Here is a 25822-nt window from a genome sequence, read left to right on the forward strand (position 1 = left end):
TTTATATTTCAGGTCAGGATTCACAGTAGCTGAAATTGAGCCAATGGGTGTCTTCCAGTTTTCTCCTAACTCAAGACATGTTTCAGTTGAAGAAGATGTGCAGATGATCAGATTGCATGTCCAAAGATTGTTTGGGTTCCAAAGCAACCTCACTAAATTGACCTATCAGACTATTGCAGGAAGTGCCAAACCTTTAGAAGACTTTGAACCTGTTCAAAATGGAGAGCTTGTGTTTGGACATTTTCAGGCAGAGGCTGTAGTTGAAATATCCATCGTTGATGACACAATTTCTGAGATGGATGAAGTATTTTTTGTAAAGTTAACTTCAGTTGAAGTTTTGGCCATTGAAAAATTTAATCCTAATAGGAATCCACGTTTGAATCCAGATCTTAGTGTTGCAGCAGTTACGGTATTAGACAATGATAATGTTCACGGAATCATCAGTCTTGGGCCAGGATTTATTTATACTGAGGAAGACACAAACAACAGTACACCCAACACAGTGATACTTAATATCAGAAGAACCCAGGGCTTTGCTGGTGATGTCAAAGTAACTGTTAAAACCTTTGGTGGAGTGAGTGCACAGAGTGGGATCAATGAATTTCCTTTTGAGAATGTGTATGGAAATTCTAACCTGACATGGGCAACTGAAGGGATGGACTTTGAGGAACAGATTATATCTGTGACACTGCTGGATAGAGAGAAAGAAAGCAAAATGTCTATCAGAATTCTTGATGATGATGAGCCTGAAGGGCAAGAATTCTTCTATGTTTTCCTCTCAGACCCTCAAGGTGGAGCTCAGATTGTGGAGGGAAAGGATGAATATGGGTTTTCAGCTTTTGCAACAATAATTATCACAGGTAATGTTATTGTTTTCAAAGATTCAGTGCATAAATGCAATATAATTTAACATATAAAGCTGTCTAACCCTGAGTTCCTCTGGCAAATTCCATTAAGACTGGGATTTCTTTCCATGGGATATGCAGGGTATTTTGCTCCTAAACCTCTAGAGTTTGCAGATGTGTGGAGGCTTTATGTCTCTGTACTGCCTGTCAAATCCCACCTTCCTTCCTTTGGCAATGTGCATTTTTCATGACCCAAACTCTCACTGGCTCACCTATTGGATGCTGCCCAACCCCCATTCTTGGGGTATTTTACTTGGCACACTCTGTGTTCCCTTTGAGAGGAAGCATTAGTGCAGACAGTGTCTGTTCCTCTGACCTTGATTTTCATCCCATTGACCCGTTGCCTCCCTAATCTCTGAAGTAGTTTCTGCAAGATTTAAACAAAGGAGGAATCTGTGGTGCTGGAAATCCACGCCTTCTTTAGCTCCTTCTCTGCTTCTGGAAGTGTAGGGTAGCATATGGGCCATAATGATTATTGTAGATTAAATCTGATAATTAGCTAAGAGCTTTTCTCTCTCAGTGATTGCATCCTAATGCCAGAGGTTACTACCAGAACTCTGGTTTACTTTAATTTGTAAATAGCTACCATAACATTTTCCCATAGAGTTTGCACAGAGATCTTTTGAAATATGAATATGAATATGAAAAGCCCTGGCTGGGATGATTTAACTGGGAATTGGTCCTGCTTCGAGCAGGGGGTTGGACTAGATGACCTTCAGGGGTCCCTTCCAACCCTGATATTCTATTATTCTATGATTCTATGAATCTTAAGGAATTGTTCACTGAGTTGAAAGCACTCTGATTCCAAGTTGTTTTTATAGAGCATATAATGTAAGTGGTGTGACTGGATAACAGCAGTGATAACAAGTCCTTTAGAAATTCAAATCTAGCAAAATACTTTTAATATTACAAAATGGTTCTTAGGGACTAAGGACCAAATTGTGTCCTTGGAAGAATGTACACAGCTACCAGAATAATGTATCCAGGAACAGAATGTCAAATGTTTGTGCAATTACATGCTTCTTTTACATTCATAGTTACTACGGTTGTACAGGTAAATAGCAATTTGCATGCACGTGCAAGTTAGTCACATAATTGCATGCATGTAGATTATTTTTAAGAAATTAATTATATTGTGCCATAGGTATGTGTGATGTGCTAAGCTTATGGTCTAAATTAAATGAGCACAGGTAATAAGGTCAAGAAACAATGCTGAGGGGAAGAAAGGTGACACACATGCTGTGTCTGAACCAGATTGGAAGTCTCTTACCAGCTGACTTTATTAAAAGAACAGGCTCTTTCTTCCCCAGTGTAGAGTAATGCTATCATGGGGGGGATCCTTTAGAGCTAATGCATTTTTAAATGAATATGATGGACAGCAGTTATTCTGAGTGGGCCTATTCTGTAAGGAATTTATGGGTGAGATTTTCAAGAGTAATTAATGTTGGCCTGGCACTGGACCCACTGAAGTCAGTGGGAGCAGAGTTAGAAAAACCCAAGTGCTTCTGAAGATTTCAGTTTACCTGCACAGAAGAGGCTAGGCATCTGATCAGAAATTGTCTTTCAAAATGAGCTATTTTCACAGTTAAAAGACAATCTGCAAAATTAAAATGTAAAGATTTCACTTGGGTTACTAGATAAATGTAGGAACATATGAGTTTTTTTATGTTTTTTGTGGTTACATCCTTTGTTCCCTTTGAAAATTTGGCTCTTTGTGTACTTTATATCATGCCTTGTGCACGTTTTTCAATTTAAGCAATTCTTTCTGCATTAAATATGTACAACTTATTCTCAACTTTATTTGCTTCCTAATCAGTTTGATGTACTGTTTCTCATACAGGGAATGATCTTCAAAATGGCATTTTGGGATTCAGTGCAGAGGTACAAAGTGGCCTTGTGCTTGATGAAGATTCTGAAAGCAGGGAGGTGCAGCTGATAGTCACAAGGCAACCAAACAGGTGCAGGCAACGGCTGATAAAAGTGCTGTCCCCACATGCTGTAATGTGCTGTATTGAAATCAAGGATGCTGCTGTTAGCAGAAGAGGTTATCATGGAATTTTGTAATAAATCTTTGACTTTCAGCTGCTCAAATCGTTTATTGTCATTTGGCAAACTTGCTTCATAAATTTAAAATGTGATTGTTAGTCAGTGTACTGGTATTAAACAGAAATAAGAATTAAATATCTACCTAACTAATACACATCATAACTGAGATGAGAAATTAATTTCCTTGCTATGTACTCACGCTTAAGATTAATTGCTTAGTTGGCTAAAAATGTCTCCGAAACGTATGATCTTCTTGGCTATTGTACAGTCGGTCTGATTAGTAATATGTGTATTTAATAAGATACATGTGTGCCAATATATATTTATGTATTGCCACACACTGTATGTATACTCTTTACATATTACACACACTATCAAATATGTTAGTGATTTTCAAACACATAGGAAAGTCAGTCCCTGTTTCAAAATGCTTACAATCTAGGATTCCTGTTCAGCAAAGTACTTAAACATGTGCTTAACTTGAACCACATGGGTAGTCCCGTGACCTCAGTTAAGCACATACGTAAGTAACTTGCTGACTTAAGTGACTTGCTGAGACCTAGATCTAGCTTGCTTCCCAATAACTGGATGACATTGCTCTTGTGACTTTTATTAATATAGCTAATTTCAGAGGAAATAACATACAACAAAAAGAAAAATATTTTTTTCTTCTGAAAGCATTTTGTTTTCCAGTGGTAAATTTTTATTATTAATAAAAAATGAATATGTCTATGTGGTTTAGCTTCCCTGAAGCAATAGCTGCCATCTTCAATGCATTTAAACTGCTTTGGTTTGCTTTGCTCATAGGGCTTTTGAAGATGTGAAGATCTTTTGGCGGGTGACCTTTAATAAAACATCTGTTGTCCTTCAGAAGGATGGAGTAAACCTAGCAAATGAGCTGTTGGCTGTGTTAGGGGTTACCACCTGCATGGCAGGTCAAACAATATGCAACATCTCCGTTGGAATAAAACCTGATAATGTGAGTAGTTTATTAATATTTATACAGCATCATGACTTACTTACAAATATAAAAAAAACAATGGGCCCTGATTGAGAGAACTTAAAATCCAGGGGCCATATCTGCAGGTCGTTACTCAGTTTCTTCTCAGTCTTCACACAAATTCCCATTTTCTTTAATTGCTGCTTTGCCTCCAGAATGTCTAATTAAAAACTGAGGAAGGGGCTGAGGGTTTGGCCCTAGAGAATGCTGCAGTTATTGAAGCCATACAGGAATTATAAGGTAAAGTAGGTTGCAGTCACTTCAGTGAAATAAGTATTCAGTACAAATGGGCTCTTACCTTTTACACATTAAATATTTGTTTCACCAAAGCGCTTAATATGTGATTCACTTTAACCATGTGACCTAAGTAATCCCATCTGATTCGGCAGAACATGTAAGCACATTCTTAACTATAAGCAAATGTATGTCTTATTGAAGCCAATGAGACTGAAACATTTTCTTTAATAAACATTATAGGACCAGTCGAGTGCTTAAAGTAAAGTGTGTTGCTGAATTAGGACCTAATACATTGCATGACTGTGGTAACTAAGGCAGTATTTCAATAAATTGGAATCTTAAACCTGCCTGGTCTCAAAGATTGATCTGATTGGTTAATGAGAACAATAAGTCCTATATAGCAATAACAAGATCATGTAGTTTAGAGAACCATCACCTGCCCCGATTACAATACCCCAATTATATGCCCTGTCCTTTAATATGGAAAAAAATTCTAAAGGATTTTTCCATACTGTTTCTGCATATTTGTTACATTATAAATTAACACAAACATGATACAGGTACACTGTCACTTTCAAGATCTTCTGGGAATTTTGAAGGCTGCAACCCTGGCAGCTACTTTGTCTAGTTCAACCTCAACTGTATTGGCTCCACCGGCTAACAATTGGATATGTGCTTGTTTTGTCTGAGAAATAAGCTAGTATTTACAAAAATGCCAGAATTTAAAAATAAGGCCAGATTTATAGAGAGAAGATAAGTTATAGTGTTTTTGGTGCTCACCATACATTAAAAAACTAAACAAAAAAACAGCTTCTTTTCCAGTTAATAAGCTGCTTTGTTTTTGCTTGTCCAGGGCTACATTTTCAAAAATAGCCTCTATCTTTATGTCTGCAGCTTCATGCCTGCCTAAAATAGCAGATGCAAATGATATTTAGATATCAACAAACTGATTTGCGGATGCAAAATCAGGAAGTTAGATGTCTTCGTTACATCATTTGTACTCACGTTTGATTTTGGGTAAAAATCAGAGACCAGGTGGAGGCCCTATTGAAAATTTAGCCTAACCTATTTCTTACTTTGTTTAGAAAATCAATTACTTCCTATACTGTATTCAGTAAAATGTTGAAAAATAACATTTGGGAATTGCATGATCAAATTATCTGGTGTATGACCATTGAAATACATCAGACTGTATTTCCAGACTGACTAGAACTAGGAAGTACTAAAAGTCTCATGAAAGAGCCTGTCTCATGATATTTTCAGCCTAGTTTTGCAGACTTAAGAATTGTGAAAATGCTTAGCCAAACTTGTGAACTTTTTGAGGTTCATTCACAGTAATACAAACACTACAGACACATGTTGGTTTTTTTCAACACTTGAGACCTGAGTTCCACCTTCAAAAGATAGTCACAATTAATTGCAGGGGCAAAAACCTGTACTTACCCAGGCATGCAAATTTTCTACTTGGAATTCATTGTGCGCATGTTTGTGCACATTTTTTGCAGGTGTAAAAGAGAATTAAAGAGACAAATTCTGCACAAATCTACACCTTGTGTCATTCCATAAATTTGAAAATTTGACTTATGTCTCACAGCATCCTAGAGGCACATCATATGTATACTTTATGTTGTTAGGCTATTGTGTGAGATTATATGTGAAAGACCATAAGACTCTTCTACTACTTGTTCCACGTTGGTGTTTGCTGAAACTTTATCCCTTTTGGGATAGTACTGTATCCGCCTTTTAATATCTTTGAAACCAATGAGTAATTCAGCAGGGAGACAGTATAATAACAGGACAACTTTTTCAAAAAGGATGGAATGCATCTTTACTGCATACTCCTGTTGGAATCAGTGGACATTATAATGATCTGCAATTCTCACTTGTTTACAGGTACCTGAATTTGAAACTTATTTTTTGGTTGAGTTGTATGAAGTAAGCTCAGGAGCAACATTAAACAGCAGTGCCAGATTTGCCTACATAACTGTTCCAGAAAATGATTCTCCTCGTGGCCTGCTATATTTTGCTGTGGGATCTCGTCTGGCTGTGGCTAATAAAAAGACGACTTTAATCAGTTTGCAGGTGGTTAGAGACTCCAGTACAGCGTTAACCATCTCAGTTAGTTATAATATGCAGGTAAGACTGTGTATAATATCCTCATTTATTCTCTAAAGCATAAGCAAGTAAGATTAGCCCTGGTTTACTTTATCTAGGAAATGCTCAAGTTACACATGTTTATAGCAGCGGTCATTACTTACATAAGTCTAGCATATATTGTTTCCCATTACTAAAATCATCTCACTTTGATCAGTTTACCAAAAGTAATTTTCTGCAGGGTACTTTCAATAACCTCAAGAACTGTGGTCATCCTGAAGTATTAAATCAGTCATCACCACTTCCACTCCCTGTTAAAGCTTTTCCTAGGCTTTAGCCTCCTCCCTTTAAAATGTGGATTCTGCCGCAGCAGGTATAATCATTTGTATCCTACCAAACTTGTGATTTCCTCAATTATGTCCATAGAAAACTTAAAAGAAAAGAAAGGGCATTTTCATTGAAGTCTAATCCATATCTCAGTTGCTTACAGTTACTGAAGTCCAGGCAATATTCTTGAGACATTGACCTTAGAAAGTATCTTTTTTTAAAAAAATTGGGGCAGCAATTCTTTTATGAACTGAAAAAACATAATGCTCGTCTATTTCTCCAATAGATGATATCAGTCCTGTTCATTTGTTGGTGTGTTGATCATATGGCCTTATACTAATTGCTGGACTGTTGTCTCAAAAATAATAAGAACCCTTTTACTGCTGACAGCTAATGGAGAGTCTCCTTTAGCTCAAGTGACAGGTGCTATGCACAGCACTGTACAGTTATCTAGGTACAGTTCCTGCTCCTCTGTCAACAGCTGTGGCTCCACAGCCAGACCCTGGGCTGGGGGGAGGATTTCCCCTAGTTTTTTCCTGTTGCATCTGCTTAGCACTTGTCCTGACTTCTTGGGCCGAGTGTTGGGCCTAAAGGCATTATTGTGAAGAAGTGTTCTCATACTGAAGTATTATTATGCATTGGCTGGTGAACTTTCCTTTCATTTAATAAATGGCTTTAAGTTTTATTTCATGCTGCATGTGTGTCAGGTTTAACTATAGCTATTGTGTATCCCTGTGTTGCCATGGATTTGTTGTACAGTAGCTGCTCAGTGTACTTTAAAGTGTACGTAGCAGGTTTTCGGATTCTTGCTAGGAAAAAGAACATGGATCCTCTATCATGAAGCTGGTAAATGGAGAAGGAATGGCAGCATGACTTCTCACCACATACAGTATGCTTAGGCTAATACATGTAGCTTGCCTGTTTTGGCATGTACGGTAACACCACTGCTGTACAGTCTGGGGTATTGAGCATTCATGACAGAGTACCAAAGTGTGAGGAAAAAACTTTGAGAGAGGAAGTCTAGGGGGAGGCAGGGAGGAGGAGGAGTTCACTGGAAATAGATGTTTGTCTCATTCCCACAATTTATTTACATTTCTTTTGCTTGACACAATTAATTTTTATCACCACTCATTTCCCTGTTTCCTGCTGATTCTGGGAACCCAGTTGGAAGGGGCAAATAAACAGTCACTTCTGTCAGTAATTGGCAAAGATGATGTCTTGATTCCAGAGCAAGTCTACACACATAAGCAACCACATTGATTTACAATAAGCTGTTTAGTGAAATGAAAATGTTCTAGTTACCCAGTAAAAGTATTTAGTCAGTCAGCACTAGCAGAACTCAGATGGGATCTAATAGTTGACATTAAAAATCCTTTCTTTTGCATAGGAGGAGCCATTTTGAGGTTGCCTGAGGGAATCTTTTGTGTGATGATCTATTAATAGATAATCCCAAAGCTGTATTGTGTTATGAATTTGAATAGTAGCCCAGAAAGCTAGTTTCCACTTAAGCAAGGCTTATTATGTATCAGGTATAGAAATGAAGGGTCTGGTATGTGGCAAAAAAGCAAATTGAAAAATAATAAAAATTCTGTATACCCTATGATAGGTAAAACTGTAATATTTCAAAAGGAAATGAGTCCATGTATAGATCTCCTAAACCTGGGCATGTATCTGACTTGCATTTGTATTCTGTAATATTTCCCTGATAAAAGTCAAAGAAGAATGGTCTTGCAGGTAAACCATTGGACTGGGACTCAGGTGATTCTGGTTCTGACACAGCTTCCTGTTGTCTGTGCATCAATTTCCCCTCTGTAAAATGTGGATAATTCTTCCCTCCTTTCTGGGGCATTGTGAAGATAAATACATTGTTGATGAGGGGCTCACATACTGCAGGGATAAACACCATAGAGAATTGTTATTTTTATTATAGAAACTCCCAGAGGCTCCAGTCAGGACCAGGGCCGCCTCATGCTAGGCATTGTTGAGATACTTGCAAAAATAAATTAAAATAAAAAAAAATCCTCCTCCCTTCATCGTGGCCAGAGAGTATGCTGTGATCCTAGTGGAAATAGTGCATTTCTACAGTAGAAAGAGGGAAGACAGGATTGAGGACCTTGTACAATGTGAGCACCATAGAGTTCTGTTTCCTGCCCGGCAGTGCACACTGGGTATGGAGGGTTGGGGGAGCTACTGGAGGGACCCTGGACAAGAACGGTAGATCTGAGGAATGGGAAGTGCAGAGATCTAAAAGCTGCACTGGTGCCCTGGTGTATGATACACAAGCTGGTCCAGGATTTGCCTAACATTTATTGAGTATGTTAATGTGTCTGTTTCTGCTTGAGAAAAATCTATTTGACAGCATAATTACCTTCTTCAAAATGTCTCCTAGATTCCCTTTGTGACTAGCCCATAACTTAAGTTCGTGCCCTTTTGGATTGGAGTCTGATATCCCCTCTGGCAGTTGTCTAGAATCATCCTTCTTTAGTATGCTCTCAGAATTTCATTTACCTTAATTGTACCTCAAGCTTTTTGGTGTGTACCTATTTACAATACAAACCTCTCCCCTTAATTGAGTGGCCTCATTCTGCAGCCACTGACTATGGTTAGCACCTGTCAAAGTCACCAGGAACTGCTGGTGAGCAGAAGCTGTAGAATTAATCCTGCTCTTCTCATTGACCATAAATGTTACATTACTTAGTCTTTCCTAATAGCTATAACTCCTGAAGCCCTTTGTCCCAGGTCATTGATGTATTCAACAGCATTCAAGTTTTCACTTGCTTGATTAATAAAAAGGTCTGTGAGAACTGAGACTGTTTTACTTATTTTTCCCTCCTCCCAATTTATCACAGACCCCATCACAAAGTCTCTTACTTTACACCATTTTGGTTCAATAGAGAATGTATGGGGGCAGGATATTCCAGATTATCACCAAATATGAATTTCATTTTAACTTGTTATATTTACATTTTAAAGAAAAAATGGATTTTACCCATTTAAGTGCACCTAGTTTTAAACACACTGCATTATGATGATGTTGCCTAGAATTCTCTTGTTTGGTTTCCAGGAGCTGAAAAGACCTGAAGCTGTTGGTCGTACCTTCATATCACCAGCTATTTCAGGACAGGATTTTGCCAGATCTGAGGGCGTACTGACTTTTGAACCTGGACAGAGAAATGCTGTCGTGGATGTAACACTGACTCCAGAGATAGGATCCTTACATCCATTTCCTAAGCGTTTCCAGGTTGTGCTTTCTAACCCCACAGGGGGTGCCAGAGTAGATGATGCATATGGTATTGCCAACATCACAATTGTCTCAGATTCAGATGCCCAATCAGTCTGGGGGCTGGCTGACCAACTGTACCAGCCACTTGATGATATCATTTTGAACAGGGTCCTCCAGAGCTTAAATGTCAAAATTTCCACAGAAACTACGGAAGAACAGCTCACTGCTGTGATGCACATAATAGATAAGGTAAATATTCATGTGCCCCTTCCAAAATGACTAACGACTTCCATGAGGATGTAATAACTCTTATGGGTTGTGAACATCTCAAAATGATAATCAGCAGTAGCGATCCTTTGAGACACACAGTGCTGCAGTTCTAAACACAGAACGAGTGTAATCCTTGGTAAAGGATTCTAGGGGTCAAGAAAGAGTCTGCCTGTCTGCAATTAGACTAATAATGATGGCTACCAAGAATTAAAAACCAAGCACAAAGGCTAAAATGCAGCCTAAGAATTAAATTACATATAAACGCTCAGGTTTCAGAGGAGCAGCCGTGTTAGTCTGTATCCGCAAAAAGAAAAGGAGGACTTGTGGCACCTTAGAGACTAACAAATTTATTTGAGGATAAGCTTTCGTGAGCTACAGCTCACTTCATCTGATGTTCTCCCTTGGTGCAGTGGCATCACAGAGCTTATTATGGCTTCTTGATTTTCAGGATAGATCTGTGCTGGCCTATGAGCTACTCTAACCACCACTGTGGTTCCCCAGGGACAGTACACCAGCTGGGGACTGCCAGAGAACACCATGCCTCTGTCATAGCCTCTGCATTCACCTCTACTTTACACTAGGTCTTGGAGTTGTAGGTTGACATAGGAGCTGAATATTTTGGCACTAAACTAAGTGTTTCCCTCAAAAGGTGAATTTTCTTAGCTGGCCTGGTTCGGCTGCTTTCTGGCCCCTCTGTACCTCCAGAGTAGTGCATGGGGGCCAGAATGTACCAGAGAATCTAGCTCCAAGACTCAAAATAGTACAATAATACTGACTAAAGACAACACTCAATTGCTTATAATGGTGGCATTAGAGCAATTGAAGTGAGGTTTTGCTTAGTTCAGAATTTTTGAAGGAACTGTAAATTCCACACAATTCCTTACTAATCTAACTCCTCTTACTGAGCATGTTTTTATTATATACATTTGACAATAGACTATGTCCTATATCTTGGTGGCAAAAAATGGGAAAAATGAAAACTTCAGAACTAAAATGAGAGAAAATTGAAAATTGTACTGAAAGTGGGCTCACAGTGAGAGAACCTAATTAGCAGCATTTGCTTTTTAATTCATACTGGCAAGTAGAAAATCTGCCTTTATTACAATTAATTAAATTACATGTAAAACTGAGTAGATCAAAGCAATAAAATACTGTACTGCAAAAACAAATGAAAGTTACTGAAAACAAAACAATACATGAGACACAGTTGTATAATTTGTTAAAAAACAATGAATTTCTATTTCAAGTGTGTTTCTAAGGTGATCCTTCTGTATCTAAATTTCGGTTATGCTGGGCTTGAGAAATAATTCTCAGACAATCTACAGCTCCAGTCTTCTAATGAGCTCCATACAGTCTGATCCCTAAGAGTTTATCAGGACTGGGGCCCAAGATTTGATCAATTAACTTTCCCTTTTGATGACATTTCTCAGTATATAAATGTAGTTAAGTAATTTAAATATTTTATTTAATTTATCTTCCTGACATAGTTTTTGTATTGTCGTAAATACTAGTTCTTGAAAATCAAGAAATGATTGTTTTTATACTGCTGTAAGTGATACCATTTTCTTTCTTTCTTTCCCCTGCGTTAGGTAATGGTTGAAGGTGAAAAACAGATGCTCACTGATAAAAGCCGAAATCTTTTCTATGAGATACTCTGTGCTCTTGCTAGCCCAAAGCGCAAGGATACACAGGGCTACAGTCTGCTTGCTGAAGTTACTGAGAAATTTGCCTTTTCCCTCGCGACTGGAGTAAAATGTGGATCACCTGGTGAAAAGTAAATACTTTTTAATTTACAGAATGTGGTAGAAATATCTGACAATAGACTGCCATAGTCCTAGCAGGCTTTAATTACATATATTAGACAGGAGTGCACATTCAGAGTAAATGAGATGAGGACTAGCCTTGATGTATTACCCATATACAGAGATGTACACCATTCTACAGTATTCCCACAAAGCACTGCAGTGGCACCATAGTAGGATGTGGTATTTTGGACTATTACAGCAGAATAGAATATATTGTACATGGCACTGTTATATATGGAAGGCATGAGACTAGGAGTCAGGAGACTTGGGGCCTAATTCTACAAGATACCGTGCCCCCTCCGCTCCAGTACCTTGTAGGACCAGGCTCATCCATGCTGTGCACTGAAAAAGGGACAGTCCTGTGGAAAAAATAGTATGTTACCATATACAGATCAATTTTGCCATCTGTAAAATGGGACTAGTGATACTGACCTCCCTTGTAAAGCGCTTTGAGACCTGTTGATGAAAGGGTTGTGAAGGGCACAGACTTATTAATACTAGTTAGTAGAATAAGTAAGTTTAGAGCTCGTGGGCTTATTGTTCCCAGCCCAGTGAACCATGTTCTAGGCTAAAGGGTGAAAGCAGGAGCATCGATTTTGTCTGTGACCCGTCCGTAGGTTCAGCTGAATGTGGAATACAAGTGGAATGTGGACGGGTTTCAACAGCAAGCTGCATTGCACAAAATACAGAAGGGAAATGATGACTTCCAACAATTCCAACAACATCCATTCCTTTCTGAATTTGATTTTCCTGAGGACATCAAAAAGCACCTCACTGGCCCCATGGCTTCCCTTCTGTCAAACATCGAAGTCCTGCTACGAATCACAGAGGCAATAGAGCTCTTATTTAAAAAGAATACAATTTTTAAACTTTCATTATAAAGTATATCCTAACTACAGGAGTCACTGCACTCCCTGCAATGAAAGGGTAAATGACTGTTCCACTTATCGGATCTTTTTCTTTTTTTTCAAACAGAGGCAAAACCATCCTTGACAGCTGCCCGTACATTGCAATAATGGCCCATCACTGGTACCCTCAGCAAATCAATGGACACAAATTTGATGGAAAAGATGGGGATTCAATCAGATTTCCTGAGCGCTTGTTAGAGGTCTCCATTGCCTCCTCCCCTCCTAGAGATGAGAACTGTAAATTTGTACAGTTTACAGAATACAGCAGCCAACAATGGTTTATAACTGGTGAAAAAAGAACTGCTCTAAAAAACAAGGTATGAAAATGCAGCAGCTTCTTTTTATGGGATTTGAATGTAAGTTTCAGTTATTAATCTTTGATCAAACAATGTTCAATGTTTATAGTGTATCATAGTTTGTGTCTGTGCATGTACATGTGGTGTAATTTTATTTATGCACTGACCACTGACTTTTAATTTTGAATACATATTTACCTTGCTTATGTTGTCTTAGATTTTTTCAATGAGTTTGAAGGGTCAGAGTTCATATCCACTGAAAGACAACAATGAAGTTATCTACCGGATTTATTCTGCAGACAGTCGGATTGTTCCACATAAATCTCTGTGCCTCCTTTGGAATCAGGCTGCAGAAAGGTAGATTTTATAAATCACAATTTAGCTTTTCACTTTCCATAATAGATCTGTGTGTGGTATGTATGGGGTAACTATGTTCAGGTTGCCTTATACTTTCCATTACAAAATAATTTTCATTTTCTTAAGAGTTCTAGCTACTCTATGGTTTGCTGCAGGATCTTAAAACTTGACAAAGGGACAGTTGTATGGAATATCCATGGGGACCCTGCTACATGGGGACATGATTTTAGTGCAAGTTAATGGAAATCACATCACAACAGAAAATTATTTTACTGAAAGTCTGTGAAGACCATGTTACAATGGTCAATCAATCTCTTTCCAAGTCCACTGAGACCACATGCATACAGCCCACTACTGTGACAATTATTTAGTGAAAAATGCATTCTCCAAATAATGTGTATACTTTTTTTTTCAATTAGAGAAGGGTAAAAGGAAGTTGGAAACAGTATTTAAATTTAATTCCAAATAGACAATGCATTTTGATGATTGCATCTGGAAGACACGGAAGATTAAAAAAAAATCTTGAAGTAGCTTTGGTATTTTCGGTTGTTACGGGAATGTTACAGTAACGTTTGTGCTGTCACTTTGAAGTCTGATTAGTATGAGAAATATACAAGCTCACTTTCTTCAATACTTGCATAATGTACAGTGATGCATAGGTAGCTGGTTGTCTCGTGTCTTGGATAAATGCCTTTCAGTGGTAAGAAGTAAAACTAGACAGTTTCCAGTTTATTCCAGGATTAGGAAAGACACTTTAGCTTCAGCCTCTGATTAGTTTAAGAAATCAGTCTCAACATGAACACTCATGAATGAGGACTTTGTGAATCTTTTGTTTTTGCTGTAGCTGGTTGTCTGATAGTCAGTTCTGCAAAGTGGTTGATGACACTTCAGACTACGTACAATGCTCCTGTTCTCACATGTCCATTTACGCTGTGTATGCCCAGACAGACAACTTGTCCTCATACAATGAAGCTTTTTTCTCTTCTGGATTCATCTGTATTTCAGGTCAGTTGATGCAGCCTTATTTTTGTTTTTGACTGGTGTGATCTTGTTAAAGAAGAAAATATTATGGTGAACCATCTTTACTGTAAAGGAGTGAAAATGGTTGCTTAGTCTCCACTGAAGTTGAGCAGCAAAGTACTGGGTGTACACTAGCACTGCATCTGTCTTAGAATGACTGTCTAAGATCTTCTTTCTCCAATGCCTGCACAATAATTCCAGTCCACTGCTGGACTTGGATTCAAGAGGCAGAGCTTCTGATTGTGCCACTATTAGGACTGCCATACTTCTTTGTCTTCAAATGTTGTTCATCAGTTCAGTGTGTTACCACAAGTAATCCATATGAGAGAATAAGTCTTGTAGCTGTATTCTGTGAATTCTGATGTTGATAGAGTGAAACTCCATTTCCATACATGTAACTTTTATAAGCCTTTAATAGCACTTTATTGTAATAGTTGTACCTTCTCACTGCTTAAGTGAGAACAGGAAAGCTTCATTGCACAAAAATATTTTGGTGTAATTACAGCCTGATGCTTCAAGAACTCTCAATTACTATTGACATCAGTGGAAGTTGAATATAATAAATACATCGAAAGAATCTAATATTCTGTGAAAAATATCGAATGCAGTGATCTGGTAAAAGGAGGTTTGTGTGGGCTTGAAGGATGCCCCTTGTTTGAAATTTCAGAACCAAATTTACAGGAGGTCTGAGGCAGTCCTCTTGTTCTGATGAAGTCACCCCCTCTTTGGATACTTTAAATCATCCCGTATAGAGATGGGTTTTAAGATATAATTTACCTCAGGAAATTTTTTTGCACTCGACCAATTAAGAATATGAAAACTAAACTCCCTTCTCCTCATCCCTCAAAAAAGCGTGTGCTGAATTCTTAAAGATATGTTGTATGCTCCTCTTCTCCCATTCTGAGTGTAAGGACAGACAAAACTATACATTTTATTTCTCTACCTTCCTGGAAATGAAGAGGCAAGTCACCCGGCAATTAAACATTTAAACAAATATTGTCACACACAATTAATTTAGTTCAAATCTTGCATTCTGATAAAAGAATATTCTCAGAATCACTTGAAATGTTATCATTGCCTCCCTTACTCTATGAAGTTGCTCCTGTTGAATGGACTTCAGTAGGATACTTTAGGTGAAACTCAGACTTATGTCTGGTAAACAGACCATCAACCAGCAGTTCTAGATTTAGGAATTGTAAGGAACTTTCACAGCAAATCTTTTCTTCCTACTTAAGAATGAAGTAACAGATATTTAAAAAAGATGAATATTAAAGGAATACCCTGTTTGACTCCAAGTTTGGCTCTCAGGCCTTTAATGTTTTCTTTTGAGCTCATCATTACTATTGTAGATATCACTAGCTAGTGACACAGTAATTCACAGCTGAGTATTTGTGCCACAATCCACCACTTCCTGCTTTCAGAATGTATACCTGTGAGTGAACTGTGTCTCTACTATGTCTTCAACAGAGCACACACGTCCTGGGTTAACATACGACCTTGCCTTCTTCCTGGGGAGTGGGTTTACTGGGAACTCAGTTACAATAATACAATGTGAGCTTCAGCCTAAGGTTCCTCCCTGAGCTTGGTTATTCCTAGAATAGATCATGAAGGAAAGCCCTATCTTTGTTCCCTCTGTCCTCTGAAAACCGCCTCCATCGTCTTCATATCCAAGGTGGAGTTAACAAGCCACACCAGCTGCAGTATGTCAGCAGACCCTAGCACCAACTAACGGTGGGTCAAGAGAAGAGTTCTGTCACCGTATTCCAGTACTGCTGTCCAAAAGGTCCATACACAATACAGATGGAACATGGGATTCAGAATTAGGACTAGTACAGCTGTTTGTCATAAAGCAATGCTGCACTGTATAAAGCACTGTGCGTTCATTTCAACACTGAAAATTCCCCTTTGCTGCATCTGTGGCTATTGGTTAGTTCTAACATTCCAGTAACTAAAGAAATGAAATGCAAATAAAGTGAAAATGGTGCAAGCACAGAAATGCCCTACGTTGTGCATTAGGCCCGTAACTTGTGAAAACTTAAGCACATGCTTAATTATAAGTGCAATTGAGTATTCTGATTGGGAACTAAAAGTTAAGCACATTCGTAAGGTCTTTACAGGATTAGGGCCTTAGTTATGTAATAGTTCCAAAACTACTCTGCCATCTGACATAATGTTTGTCCGTGATTCTTAGAATGATCCTGTTTTTTCTGTTCCCACAGGTTTCACTTTGGCAATTCTTTCACATCTTTTCTGTGCCAGGTGTTCCATGTTTGCAGCTAAACTTCTTACTCATATGATGGTTGCCTGTTTGGGTTCTCAGGTAGGGGGAAAAAAAACCTTTGAAGTCTCTGACTTTTGATCAAGTACAGACATTCTTTCTTCTCCCATCTCCCCGTAGTTGCTCCTGAGCGGAGCAGGAGGGTTTTGTTTTTTTTTTTTAAAGAGAGAATGAGAGAGAGACAGAGTAGCACAAGATATTGCACGTGTGTGTGTGTGAAGTCAGAATTTGTGATATATAACATAAATAAACTGTACTGATAATTAAGTGAAAAATTAGGGGTGATGGAACCAAAATGTCAATGGGGGCTAACACCTCCACTCTGGAAAATACTGTGTGGGCTCCGCCTCTTCATAAAGTCACACACACCCAGGGTGGCGGCAGAGGCAAGCGCAGGATTCTGAGGGGGACCCCCACCTTCCCAGCCTGGAGCTGGTGCCCTCCAAGTCTCAGTAGCTCCCCTCACTCCCCCCCTAACCCTCCACCCCCCCATTCACAGTGAGCTTCTGCACCCCTTCTTCAGTCAAAATTATATACTTCCAAGCAATGTTAAGCAATACAACTAATAGATGGTTGGAGTATCTATCCTACAGCTGGTAAAGTCGAGTTTTTGGTGGGAGAGTGGGAACATAAAATACTAGCTGAGATGAAACAGTATCTGTGCTAACAACATGGTTTATTGAAATAAATTAGTGGAGTGGAGACAGGAAAAGCACAAATGTTTTAGTGTGTGTATTGTGTATATGTATATATAAAAATGCATATTCCTCTCAAACTAACTTGTAGGAAGCTGTAATTATGCAAGGATAAGAATGCAGAATATTGAGAATATGGGATCTTATTTATTATCAACATTATTACATATCTCTTGGTATGATTTCAAATCAGTACACAGGAACAGCTGTCCTAATTGAATAACCTTAGCTCTTATGCAAAACAAATAGTCACTTTGATATTTCCTAGAGATAAATTCCTGAAGATTGATTAAAGTATCTAAGGGACAGGGCCCTCGTGACACGAATTTAGAAAATTTGTCCAAAGTTGCTAAGGTGGTCTGGATGAATGGGGATGTTTTATTTTTGGTGGCCTAAATTTCTTTTTAATCCAGCAATTGCTATTGAATAGGTATATTTGGTCTTTAGTCTTGTTTGAGTTTTACTCAGTCTTTGGATGGTCTATTGTTAACCCAATTGATTGCAAAAATGCCAGCTTCCTACAGAACCCCTGACCAGCTTATCTAATGCCCCAGTAAAGGATATACATTTTAAACAGAATGATGAATTAATTTCTTTATTGTTAGCAACTAGACTGTGTATTGCACAAAATTATTGAACAAATGTGATCCCTTCTCCTCCTATGGAATTGTAGTATAGTAAAATATGGACTGTCTTCGTAATGGAAAAGTTTTCCTTCCAAGTATGTACACAAGAAAAGCATCAAAAAGATAATAAGTATTTAGAAATATTTCTAGTGTACTCAGAGGAGGGAGGCTCCCCAGCCAGCAAACCAGAATCTTTAGCCAGGTTCTTTAGATATTAACATGATCCTGAATAAGTTACATATGATGTAATACATTAATATTTTATTGTAACTTTGCCTTAATAAAAGGTTTAAAACTTTTATTGGACCAACTTCTATCAATAGTTATTTTCTCTTAACAGAATGTGGTCCAATGAAGCATATTCCTTGCCCACCTTGTCTCTCTACTTTTTGGTGGGTTTTTCCAAAGAGCGCTTTCACATATACCTCTTTAGCTGCCTGTTGGCAGGCTTTTGCCCTTAAGAGTGCCTGGTTCAGCAGCTCCATGTTCCTGCATGTTGAACAGAAGAAAGGAAAATTTAAAAAAAAACAAACAGGTGCTTCAGCTGGGCAATAAATACTTTAACAGTTTGGCCTAACAAAGAGAGTACTTCTTAAGGAAATTAGTACAACTTTTGTAATTATGTTCCATAGTTGAAGAGTTAAGGGCTAGATTTGATATTGAGTTTCCCAGAAAACAAATCAGAAGCACTTGTGAAAGAAGACATGTCACCTGAAACCCTAAATAGGATTGCGTTGAGCCTGATAATGCTGTTTGTATTATGTCTGTGACCTGTCTTGGCTCTCTGATTTGGCTTAGCTATTTTCATACAAAATCTTTAGAAACCCATCTTCCATAATTAGAGTTTACTTGGCTATGTTCACCAACCACTCTGACTTTGGCAGCAGTATTTGCACAGGACATAATTTTAGCAACTTTAGATTGAAGACAATATTCAGATGCCTTAAGCAGACAAATTGGGGTTTCTTGTGTCAAAAAAAAAAATGTAGCAGGAATAGTCAAGCATGGTTATATCCAGTACTTAAAAACAGATGTTTGGTATTCTGACCCACTCATTGCCTCCAAAACTTCTGTTGGAAAATCCTTGGCAAACAGATTTCTTTCTTTCTTAATTTAAAGATAGAATTATTTCAGTTTAAAAAGTTGCTGCATTCTTTTTTCTTTTTCTCTGTCCTTTTTAGAGTTTTGGGAAAGTACTATCTTAAGTTGTTTCTTTTTATCTTGCTGTGACATCATATTGACATACCACAATTATGTGATGTGTGCAGTCTAGTACTGTATGTCAGATGCTGATGTTTTGTCACAACATCTCCACTTGTCTGTCATTGATGGGGAGAGCTGGATGGGAAACGGCTTTCCCATCCCATGAAATTTCCAACTCCTCCCCCCCCCCCCAAATCTGTCCTAAATCAGGACCAAAAAACAGTCTCACATTTTTACAGAATGATAATCCAAAAATGTTTTTGGATCAAGTCAACTGGAACATTTTATTTTCAAAATTTTGAAAGATTTTGTTTGTTTTGGCCTGTAATGGATCAGTAACTGATGAATGACAAAAAGAAAAGGAGTACTTGTGGCACCTTAGAGACTAACCAATTTATTTGAGCATGAGCTTTCGTGAGCTACAGCTCACTTCATCAGATGTATACCGTGGAAACTGCAGCAGACTTTATATACACACAGAGAATATGAAACAATACCTCCTCCCACCCCACTGTCCTGCTGGTAATAGCTTATCTAAAGTGATCAACAGGTGGGCCATTTCCAGCACAAATCCAGGTTTTCTCACCCTCCACCCCCCCACACAAATTCACTCTCCTGCTGGTGCTAGCCCATCCAAAGTGACAACTCTTTACATAATCAAGTCGGGCTATTTCCTGCATAGATCCAGGTTTTCTCACATCCCCCCCACCCCCATACACACACAAACTCACTCTCCTGCTGGTAATAGCTCATCTAAACTGACCACTCTCCAAGTTTAAATCCAAGTTAAACCAGAACATCTGGGGGGGGGGGGGTAGGAAAAAACAAGAGGAAACAGGCTACCTTGCATAATGACTTAGCCACTCCCAGTCTCTATTTAAGCCTAAATTAATAGTATCCAATTTGCAAATGAATTCCAATTCAGCAGTTTCTCGCTGGAGTCTGGATTTGAAGTTTTTTTGTTTTAAGATAGCGACCTTCATGTCTGTGATTGCGTGACCAGAGAGATTGAAGTGTTCTCCAACTGGTTTATGAATGTTATAATTCTTGACATCTGATTTGTGTCCATTTATTCTTTTACGTAGAGACTGTCCAGTTTGACCAATGTACATGGCAGAGGGGCATTGCTGGCACATGATGGCATATATCACATTGGTGGATGTGCAGGTGAACGAGCCTCTGATAGTGTGGCTGATGTTATTAGGCCCTGTGATGGTGTCCCCTGAATAGATATGTGGGCACAATTGGCAACGGGCTTTGTTGCAAGGATAAGTTCCTGGGTTAGTGGTTCTGTTATGTGGTATGTGGTTGTTGGTGAGTATTTGCTTCACTCAGTCAACCTATGGAATTCATTGCCAGAGGATGTTGTGAAGGCCAAAAATATAACTGGTTTCAAAAAAGCATTAGAAAATTTCATGGAGGATAGGTCCATCAATGACTATTAGCCAAGATGGTCAGGAATGCAGCCCCATGCTGTGGGTGTTCCTAAACCTCTGACTGCTGGAACTGGATGGTGGGATAGCGCACTCGATACGTTGCCCTCTTTTCTTCACTCTCTCTGAAGCATCTGTCACCAGCCACTGTCAGAAGAGAGGATATTGGGCTAGATGGACCACTGATCTGACCCAGTATGGCCATTCTTGTATTCTTGTATAATTGTTTTAAATATAAATTAACTAAAATTTTGAAACATAGTCATTTTGATCCAAAAAATGCAACTTTGGTTGGAAAGTGTCAAAATGGGATGTTTCCACAATTTTTAAAAAAAAAAAAATTTTTAATCAGGAGATTTGTTGAAACTGTTCCTTTTCTGCAGATTGTTTCGGTTTATAGAAATCTGCATTTTCTATTGAAAAATGTTTCAGAAAATTTCTGACCAGCTCTACTTTTGAGCTTTTCCTCTGGATAAAGATCAGAGGCAGTTCTTATGCTAACAAAGATCTCAGAAGTTAAGACCCATATATCCCTCTTCCTATCAGAAGGTCAGCAGCCAATAGATGGTACCTGTGATGTTAGTTCAACTTCTCTCACATCTTTGTTGTCTTCCAATGTATTTAAGCATTTTGGGGAGGAAGATGAGGTTGTGAACTGCATTTGTTTTCTTTCTTCATTTTTTTGGTCTTTTCCCGTAATCAGCCTCAGAACAGGCAAGTTAATACATGTATGGAAAACTAATATGAAACACATATACCCAGTGGAAGGGTAAAAGGCGGGAAGCAATAATGGAGAAAGACTTACAGAAAATAGTGGATGGCAAATTAGAAGGTTTGCAAGACCATATGGCAGTGTAAGAAGTCCGTGCTGCCAATGTAAAGGCATAACTTTGTGGAGTAGGGAGGTAATAGTCTATGTTCAAATGTTTGTGGTGCCTGGAATATTGTATTCAGTTTTTGGCACCACTTCAGAAGAACTTCGAAGTTGAGGGAATACAAAGAAGAGCCAGAAAAATGATGGGACAGCCATTTTGTTGCTTGATACGAACTTCTATATGTGGTGGTTTCCTCCCCTGAACGCTTGCTACCATTCTGTTAACCTTGCTATCTAATTTGAGTCATTTTCAAAATGTGAAAATCCAGGAATGTTCTAAAATGTATTTAGCAGGTATCAAGCTTCTTTTCCTGTTCACCCCCTCAATCCATAATGGGGTCTCCAGCTGCCCTTTCCATTGTGTTGGGGGCTCTGTGGACCAGCTGTAAAGCTGCCAATAAGGGTGGGGTGTAAGCATTAGAAGAAAGGCCTGTTCTGCAGGGGCAGCTGCTCAAGCATTTAGCTACTGCTTAGGCAGGAAGGAGGAGCCAGCTGGAGAGCAGCCATTCAGAAGGAGAAAGTGTTTCCGGAGCACTGGGAAAGAGGGAGGGAGCTGATCAGTAGGAGCCAGCTGAATTTTTCAGCTGTTGAGCAGCTGAAAGGATATTGACACCCACTCAGTTGTGCTGCCATAAGCAGACAGATGGTCTGCCTGTCGGGTAGGACTGGCCCTGGTTGTGGGGGAATAGAGTTATGATGAAAGATTTTTAAAAACTATATATGTATACCTTAGCTAGGTGAGAACTAATGAGGGATGTAACATAAGCTACAAATATTTAAACTGTATACATATCATTGGAAGTTTATTAGGTAACCTAGACCTTTGATTTTTGCTGACTAATGAGCCTGTATGATGGGAGCTCATTTTAAGAAACAAATGAATGTTTGAACAGTTATTGTGTAAAAAGTCAATGCTAAAATGTTCCTTGTATTTATATTGAACATTTATCAGAACATTGGTATTTTTTATCCTTTTAACCTTGAAACAGTAACTAATAGAGGCATTTGGGAGAACAGCTAGTAAAGTTTGTATCGTGCCAACTGGACAGAAAAAAGCTGTAAGTGGCTAGCTTATCTCAGACTATGTATCTGAGTGCAAGCTTTGAGAGACAAGCGTGAAGTATCTTTATCTTGGACTTAGGTTGCTTGCGTTGTGGTCGCATGTGTTTAGGAAAGGTTTAGATTAATGGTAGAAGGACTTTACATTTTTACATAATGGTATCCTCTATAATCCAGTTTCAGCTGTAACTCTCTAAAATGAAATTGGCACTAACTGTTTAGGTATATGCATTCATATTTTGAGTATCTTGCATTCATACCCAGATATAGTATTCTAGTCATCATGGAACAAAAGTGATGATTCAGGAAAGAATATATTTTGGGACTTTGCAGGACTGTGGCAATACATCACCCCGGATGTTAAAATTAGGATTCCAGTGATCTTTGTATATATTTCAATTGAGATGCATTAACTATGGCAAACTGTAGGTGGCAGTCAAATCTTTTCACCAAAACTGCTGATTAAACTTTCACTGCCAACACTGTACCAGTTCATGGTTGAAAATAATAATTCATTGTCTTGAACAGTGGCTCTCAAGCTATGTTCAACAGAATTCTTCCAGGGTGGCCTCCTTCTAGCGTAATAATGAAGCCTTTGCAAGTCTTTGAGCAGTGATGTTTCTGCATGTAGCAGATCAAGTTTATGGGAGTTAGTCCATCTCAGTTGAAAGATATATAAACCAAGATCTTTCCAATACTTGTTTTTTTGCATCCAGGCTGACGTATAATAGCACGATTTCAGTTTCTGAAACACATTATTTCTTGAATCCTTAGTTTGTACTCATGAGTTTATTTTCATTTGTTTCCTTAACATTGTCCTAATATTATTATTTCATGTAACAAATCCATATATGTACAGGATGTAAAGATTCGGGATTTATATTTGGGGGGGCTGGGAGTGGAGCTAGTTCAGGAGAAGATGTACGTATTTTGATAAGTGGTTCCAAATATGAATAAGATTGGGGACCCCTGTTCTATCAGTCCACTCCTCCTAATCAATAAAATACCTCTTTGAAAAGGTAAAGGAAAAACTTTTGGAAAAGAGACATAACGCAGCAGCATCGTTCACTTAGTCTTACCAATAATAGTAATTATAATCACTTAAACCACTGGGCTAAATTCACCCTGATATAACTCCATTGACTTCAGTGGAGGCTCACCAGGAAGAGAGAGGCCCACTGTGTTAAACCCTTAAGTTATTAAATCTCAGAGGAAATAAGTTTTTTCTTTGATTGTCATTTATTTGTGATTTTTCTTCTTAAATTGCTTTTCTAAAATAACCCGAGATAGAGATGGAATTTTTCAACATTTTAGTTTAAGATAAGACTAAAATTTCTTACAATTCACTATTTGTATGCCTTCTTGTTGTAGTTGTGTTGGTCCCAGGATATTAGAGAGGCAAGGTTGGTGAGGTAATACCTTTTATTGGACCAACTTCTGTTGTCGAGAAAAGCTTTTGAGCTCACACAGACCTCTTCTTCACATCTGTGTAAGCTTAAAAACTTGTCTCTCTCTCCAGCAGAAGTTGGTCCAATAAAAGGTACTACCTCATGCTCCTTGTCGCTAATCCATGATTTGGTAGAATTGTTTGTTTATTCTTGGGATTTGACTAGTTTTGGAGGGTGCTAGAGGAATTACCTCCCTTAGATCTAACAGAATTCTTAATGCTGCACTGTGAATTTTAAGAAGCATACAGGAGCCTAATGTGGATGACCATGGTGGCAGGGAGTCACATGGAAGCAGGGGAAGTTGTCTGAGATTCCTGAGGGGGAAAGAGGCACATTGGACAGTCTGGGAGTGAGCAGGAGGGAGAGAGCCAAAAGAGGAAATAAGGGAATATGGACTGGGGCGTGGAAGGGAAGAAGTCACATAATGAGGCTGGGGTTTAATCCTGCAGAGCTGGAAAGCTTTACCATTGTCCTTTTGTGACCCTGAAGTTCTACAGGGAATCCTGCCACTAAACAATCTTTGATCTTGAAAAATAAACACATCATAACATAAGGAAATTCTCCATTTCCCTTCATCCTGCTGCATCCCCCAACCCAAAACAAATTAATCTGGAGTTATGGTTGTAAATATCTACCAGTTATTTGCAGGGTGGGTAGGAGGGAGATGTATAAAAAAATATTGAAGATTTCTGAACACACACGTTTAGCTTGGAAACTGAAAGTTAATACTGCACTTTAAAAAAATGTTATGCAACCCCAGCACTGCTGCTATTTTACCAGTTAAATGGAAGTGCAGCTATTTTTCCATTGTTCCATTCTTTAAGGCCATAGTGTTTTCATTTCTGTTGGGGTTAATTCCAAAATGTAACCTTTCTGCCAGATGGTTAACAGTAGCAAAAAGAGCTGGATTCAGTATGTCTTAAGAAACTCAACCCATTAGAGCACCCACCCAGACCCCGGGGAAAACTGAACACACCCTCCATGGATACCCTTTCCCACTTGCAAGCATTCTGAGGCTGCGTACAGTCAAGGAAATCTTTGTTAGCGTGAAGAGTCATAACCTTGGGAAAACACAGCAACAGAATATATATGCAAGTAAAGAGTAAAATACCTATCCTCTTCATAACTTTGGCAGTAGTCTAACTCCCTTCCCACCTGCCACTTAGAATGTTGTACAGACAGTAATCCCTTGGTCATACCATCTCACCCATCCACCTAACCTCCTCTCGTGATTTGGATCAAAAAGTAGTAGCCCAAGGGTGTCTTTGCAGGTCTATCTCCCTGCCCAAGGGAGCTCCATGCCGGGTCCTGTCTGGAGGCACTGTCACCTAACCCAGTTTAGTAATTCAAATGTATTAAGGAGCTGGGTAGACTGGGCCTCTCCAGAGTCACTAAGCTCTGCTGTTGTCTTCTGCACTGTCTCTTGCCATAAAATTCTCTGTGATGGCTCTTACAGCAAAGTTCTCAGTCTGCATTGCGTCTTGCTGTGAAGTCCCACAGGAGGGGAGCCAAGAGCACTAAGGCAGACCCTTGAGCAGAGTCCTGCCTCTTAGAAACGAGCTTTTGGCCGCAAGGTAAGGCTTCTTTACCTTCTCTGAGCCATGCTGGGAGCCTATTACCTTTCTAAATCTAAATTTATTTATCGTTATGGTGACTTCCCAAATGTTTCTAAAGAAATAATGGGTAGGTAGTCTATGCAAATGAAGCTCTCAATGGCA

General features: G+C 38.7%; 1 protein-coding gene across 6 annotated transcripts in view; it reads left to right on the top strand.

Moving 5' to 3' along the window:
- Positions 1 to 25822, top strand: part of ADGRV1 (adhesion G protein-coupled receptor V1) — a 416951-nt gene that overhangs the window by 176968 nt on the left and 214161 nt on the right. For 5 of the 6 annotated variants that reach the window (XM_075128569.1, XM_075128566.1, XM_048851004.2 and 2 more), the window contains 10 exons: positions 13 to 860; positions 2746 to 2863; positions 3759 to 3930; positions 6082 to 6324; positions 9674 to 10081; positions 11692 to 11876; positions 12883 to 13132; positions 13329 to 13468; positions 14313 to 14473; positions 16708 to 16808. In XM_075128569.1, coding sequence (XP_074984670.1) covers positions 13 to 860; positions 2746 to 2863; positions 3759 to 3930; positions 6082 to 6324; positions 9674 to 10081; positions 11692 to 11876; positions 12883 to 13132; positions 13329 to 13468; positions 14313 to 14473; positions 16708 to 16808 — 2626 coding nt within the window. The remainder of the gene's footprint in view (positions 1 to 12; positions 861 to 2745; positions 2864 to 3758; positions 3931 to 6081; positions 6325 to 9673; positions 10082 to 11691; positions 11877 to 12882; positions 13133 to 13328; positions 13469 to 14312; positions 14474 to 16707; positions 16809 to 25822) is intronic. The other variant, XM_075128570.1, reaches the window with a different exon arrangement.

This window comes from Caretta caretta, chromosome 5 (genome assembly GCF_965140235.1).
Source record: "Caretta caretta isolate rCarCar2 chromosome 5, rCarCar1.hap1, whole genome shotgun sequence".
NCBI lineage: Eukaryota > Metazoa > Chordata > Testudines > Cheloniidae > Caretta > Caretta caretta.